At 36.1% G+C, this 5,765-nt stretch overlaps 1 protein-coding gene across 1 annotated transcript in view; it reads left to right on the top strand.

Annotated features, from left to right (window-relative positions):
- The window catches only part of CBG15679, a gene marked incomplete at both ends in the record, with an annotated part of 8,365 nt that extends 5,007 nt beyond the window's left edge, over positions 1–3,358 (top strand). Inside the window, 4 exons of the mRNA XM_045243358.1 lie at positions 660–815; positions 1,001–1,259; positions 1,920–2,500; positions 3,293–3,358. Coding sequence (XP_045095764.1) covers positions 660–815; positions 1,001–1,259; positions 1,920–2,500; positions 3,293–3,358 — 1,062 coding nt within the window. The remainder of the gene's footprint in view (positions 1–659; positions 816–1,000; positions 1,260–1,919; positions 2,501–3,292) is intronic.
- Positions 3,359–5,765: the final 2,407 nt, after the last annotated feature.

Below are 5,765 nucleotides of genomic sequence, written 5' to 3'. Positions count from 1 at the left end.
ACATCTGTTAGCTCACAATTAACTAGACTGTGCATGATTTTTAGAATTTATTAGATTTTGGTAACTTTTCCTAAATAGCGAATTTTCTCTCTCTCTCCCTACACACAGAGAGAGAGAGGGAGGGAGTCTCTCTCTCTCAACACAAAGAGAGAGAGAGAGACTCTCTGTGTTTATATGCGGTCACATGAGGCAGGGACACAGCACCCTCTCTCTCTCTCTCTCTCTCTCTCTCTCTCTTTTCTCTCTGTGTGGAATACAGGGAGAGAAGAAAGACACACACACCACACAACGTGTCTCCCTCCCTCTCCCCCTCTCTCTCTCTCTCTCTCTCTCTCCCTCGATTGCCTGAGAGAGAGAGAGAGAGAGACTCTCTCTCTCTCTTTGTGTGACACACAGAGACCCATCTTCTTCTTCTTCTTCTTCTTTTTGCATTCCCTCTCTCTCTCTCTCTCTCTCTCTCTCTCTCTCTCTCTCTTTCCAATTTTTTCTCCTTCATACAACACCAACCACAACCTTCTTCTTCTTCTTCTTCCTTCTTTTTCTAGTCATATAGATATTCTTCCTCTTTTTTAGTCTTTTTTTGGTAAAGATGTATCGATTTTTGTATTTGCACACTTTTGATCTTTTTTGATCTACCTAGATTTAACAACAAATTCCAGGACAAAGACCCGCTGCCCGGTCAAACGTTCTTGACAACCATCTACTCGGAGCCACTCTCCCTCCATCGTCGTTGCCAAATTCTGATCGCTTTCGACGTCGGAAAATCGATTCCTGAGATTTCAGCGTTAATTGGCTGTTCGGAAAGATCGGTAAGGGTTTTTTGGGTGTCAAAATTAGGGTTTTAGGGGTGTAAGAGGTCAAAATTGCGCTCAAAAAGTCGCCGAAAATTCAATTTTCACAGTTTCTAAGGTTCAAATGGTCTAGAAGGTGCTTTAGAATCAAAATAATTTGAAAATTGAAAAACCCCCAAACTTTAATTTTTAAAATATTATATTTGCAGATCAAAGAAACCCTCTGCACTCGAATCCTTATTGATCGTCATCTGGTTGATCAGTACCTCGAAGAGCTCGAAGCAGAAGAAGAATCGAAAAATCCAGAAATGATGAGACAGCAACAGCCGAAGAACAAGATTCGCCGAACGCACTATGTGGATCTGAATAAATTGGTTTGGAAATATTTCAAGGATTGCCAAGCTAGCGGACAAATGATCAATGGAAAAATGATCAAGGATCAGGCGATGCGATATGCCAGAGATATGGGTAGGTTTTTCTTTTAAAAATTTTACAGAAAACATCTACCTTTGAGCCAATTTATCTCGATTCCTGTGAAAGATATCGAAAAGTTGTCAACTGATAAAATGTTACTGATATTACGATAATAGTTTTATCAGTTAACCACTTTCTGATATCTCTTACAGTAATCGAGATATACATATGAGCTTAAAGTTGACTGGCCGGCGCGAACTAACACAGCCGTCTGCTAACTTTAAACCAATTTATCTTATTTTCTGTAAAAGATATCAAAAAGCAGTCAATTGATAAAATGTTACTGATATTATGATAATAGTTTTATCAGTTAACTACTTTTGCATAACTTCTACAAACAATGAGAGATAAGGGCTTAAAGTTTTAGCAAGTCTGTTCCTGTCGGGTTACTACACTGTAGGCTGCTGGCCTCCTAACTTTGAGCCAATTTATCTCGATTACTGTAATAGATATTAAAAAGTGATCAACTGATAAAATGTTACTAACATTATTTAAATATTTTATTAGTTGACCATTTCTTGATATCTTCTACAGAAATTGAGATATAATGGATTAATATTGACGGTTTGAAGGAGGCATTCTATTAGAAGGTTTCAGATAACTTGCTAAAAATCCATTTTTATATGGAAATCCACTAATTATCCTAATTTGCAGGCCTCGAATCGTTCCGCGGCTCTGAAGGCTGGCTCGACGCCTTCAAACGCCGCCACCGCATCGATCTAAAAGCCATGACAGGCTATCCAGTATGCTATGAGAACGATATGTTCGACGAGGTTGAAAAAGAGTGCCGCGATTTGGATATGGAGTCACACCTCAATAATTTGCCGGGCTCCTCGTACATCTCGAATGGGAACAGTGCTCCAGATGAGTTCGCAGCCAGCTTCTTCAACTCGTTCTCCGGATTCTCGCAACCCATGCTGAATCAAGTCGTCAATTCCCATCAGCAAACACAGGAACCAAATCTTCAGACTATGATCAATCACATGATGACGAATACATCAATGGTACCGCCGACAATGGTACCACAGCCATCCTTGATCCCTCCATCCACTTCGAATTCGTCACAAGCCCCTGAAACAGCGAATAATGTCATGAGAAGCTTTCAAATTAAGCAAAATGATAAGGAGATTGAATCGTTACTTACCAAGTTGAGGCAGTACATTCTGGATCATGATCAGGAGTCGATTAATCTGCTGGTCCCGCTGCAGGAGAGATTGTCCAGGGTTGTTCAAAAGGTGTGTAGTGTTCAACTTGAGATCGAAAACTGGTTTTTGAATTTTCCAAGAATATGGAAATTGTACAGAGTTACCGTATTCACTCTGATGGAAGCCCAAGTCGGCGCTTGCTGGCTGAGCTAAACAATTTACCTCGGTTCCTGTAAGAGATTTCAAAAAGTTGCCAACTGATAAATTATTTATCATAATATCACCAACATTTTATCAGTTGGCACATTTTTGATATCTTTCACATGAATCCAGATAATTGACCTCAAAGTTGAGTACGGTTTTAACATTGACTTTTAGAACTACAATTTTTTCAAATAATCAAAATTTCAAAGTACTTGAGTTTTATATCATTTTGAAGCACATTTTAAAATCTTCATTTTCAAATTTAAATTTATGAAAAATATAGGATTCGAAAAAAGTTATGGTCCTTTTACTAAGCGCCACCCCCTATTTTCCTAGCGTTTCAAAATGATGCTTGTGTTAAATACGCTCTATTAAAGAAAAGTGAAAGCTAGTTGAATTTCATATCGTTTTGAAGCTCTTCCTACCATTTATAATCTCCAATTTGAATTTTTGAAAAATCATCATTTTTTCAAAAGTTTTGGCACTTTTACGAGGGCTTCCTTCACCTTTTTGAGAGCTGGCCGGCGGCTCTGATAGTTTCCAAGCTTGATTTCCTAATATTCTGAAATTTAAAACTTGTCATATTTTATATCATTTTGAAGCTTTTTCTAAGGGCTACATTTTACAGTTTGAATTTATATATATTGATTTTTACAAAAGGTTATGAGAATTTTTCAGAACGGACAAAACGGAACATCATCATCCTCATCGTCAAATGCATCTTCAACCAATAGCTCGTTATAATTATCCATTTTGCTTCCCAAAAATTTTTTCAAAACTTCTCATCTCTCCTCCTATCGGTCCTCATCACTATTTTTAATTCTTTTTTTTCCGTTTTGCATATTCTACAATTTTCAATTTCTCTTCAACTTCCTGTCCCCCAAACAACTGTTCTCTCTCTCATTTATTTGATTTCTGAAGACGAAATCGTTCTTTTTGATTATTCCAATAAATTTTAGAAAAAAAGAAAACAATTTTTTGCGATTTTTCGAAAATAAACCTTTTCAGATTTGTAGTCCGAATTTGTAGTCAAAAAGCTAAAAATGAGAATAATTCCGTCGTTTCGTTGATTGTTTTTGCTGAAAAACGTACATCTAAATATAAAAATGATCTAAAACGTTTAAAATGTCCGAAAACCCTCCTGAAAATCATTTTTTCGATGTTTTTGGGCACTTTTTTCTGAAAAATGCACGAATGGCTCAGTGGGATTTTCCACGAATTCCACTACCAATCTTACGACCCGGGTTCGAATCCTCTCGGTGGCAAAACGTCTTTGCTTTTTGTTTTTAGCATTTTTAGACTATTTTTAAGCATTCTAGCTGGAAATTTTCAAAATTTCCAAAATTGAAAAATGTTCAAATTTCATTTTTTTTTCAAAAATTCAAAACTTTTGAATCATAGGATCCTTAAAAAGGTATTAAGTGCTCTAAAAAAGAAGCAAAAAAGTTTTTCCACCGAGAGGAATCGAACCGAGGTCGTCAGATCGGTAGTGGGAGATGTGGAAAATCCCACTGAGCTATTTTTGCATTTTCTGGAAAAACGCTCAAAAACGACGGTAAATTGGAATTCGAGTCGGAATTTTTTGCACTTTTGGAGAGTTTTTGACAGATTTGAAACATTTTTAAAGGCGAAAATTGAAAATGAAAGTTTTCAGAATTTTCGAAAAAAACTTTTTTTTTCAATTTTTTTCTGAATTTTCAGTGTTTATCAAACCACAACTAGAAAATGAAAACCCCCTCCTTTTCCAATGTTCAAGGTTAAACTACGAATTTCTTTTCTGGTATATCATTCAGAAAAATCTCTTTTTCCATTTTTTTTTCGTTTGATCTCCTTGTTTAGGTAAGTCACGATTCAGTTCCTGATGTTTGAACTGGTTTTTAGATTCACAAAAAAATCATGAAAATCCCAAATTCTGAATCCCTATGTAAAAAATCCAAAAATCCTGTGTTTTTCAAAAAATTGATGTTACACTTTTTTTCCGAAAATTTATTTTTTCTGATCTTTTAAAACGACGTCATCAACCAAAACACACTTTTCTCTCATGTTTACCCATTTGGAATCCTTTTCTAGGAACATTTTTGATCACTTTTTTTCTCATTTTCTCCCTAATCCGTTCGATCTGTGGAGCTTATTTTCAGTCTTAATTTTTTATTTCCCGGATAAATATCAATTCTTTCGATCTAAGAATCTGAAAAATCTGAAACTTAGAAATTCTAGATTTCTGTATTCTTCCGGGATCCTTCAAGATTTTAAGATTTTCAAATTTCTAAATTTTCAAATTCTTAGGAGTTTTGATTTTTCAGATTTTTAGTATTCCTGGAATCCTCAATTCTCAGATTCTCAGATCATTAGATTAATTTTTGTGATTGTTGAGATTCCTAAATTCCTGGATTTCTTGATTTCCAGTGTCTTAAATTTTCAGATTCTCGGATCTGAAATTCTAGAGATCCCAAGAACCGGAAAATCTGAAAATTATAAAATTTAAAATCTAGCAACGTAAACATTGGAGAACCCTGAAAAAGTCCAGAAATCCAGAAGACAAAAATCCTAGAATCCAATAAATCTGAAAATCCCAAGAATCCTAAAAAAACTAGGAAAGAACCCAGGAATCCAGGAATCTAGAAATCCAATTCATTTTAAGAATCCTAAGAAGAATCTGAAAATTTGAGAATCCTAGAATCCTGGAATCTTGAATTCCCGAAATCCAGGAACATTCCGAACAACAATTCTCAAAAAAAAATGTGTACGTGCATTTGTAATAATCTATGTTCCCACTTGGGTTCAAGCGAGGGGGTCAGAAAGCGCGCCCCAGCAAACTCGTAGGCCAGAAGAAATTTAGTAATTTTAAAATGAACGCGGGTTTGATCTAGATCATAATCTATTTCTTCAAAATCAACTGGTTGCGAGGCCGCTCTTCATTTAGAACTATGAAACTCAGCCAACGAACTTCGGCAGCGAATTTAGAATTTTTCCTAAATTTACTGGAGCGCGCTTTCTGACCCCTTCGCTTGAACCCAAGTGTGTTCCTGATGTATATAGAACCGCACTTGGGTTCAAGCGAAGGGGTCAGAAAGCGCGCTCCAGTAAATTTAGGAAAAATTCTAAATTCGCTGCCGAAGTTCGTTGGCTGAGTTTCATAGTTCTAAATGAA

Source organism: Caenorhabditis briggsae (genome assembly GCF_000004555.2).
Source record: "Caenorhabditis briggsae complete genome, chrIII, whole genome shotgun sequence".
Classification (NCBI taxonomy): Eukaryota; Metazoa; Nematoda; class Chromadorea; order Rhabditida; family Rhabditidae; genus Caenorhabditis; species Caenorhabditis briggsae.
The sequence above is the reverse complement of the archived record's forward strand: the minus strand, read 5'-3'. Positions and strand labels throughout refer to the sequence as shown.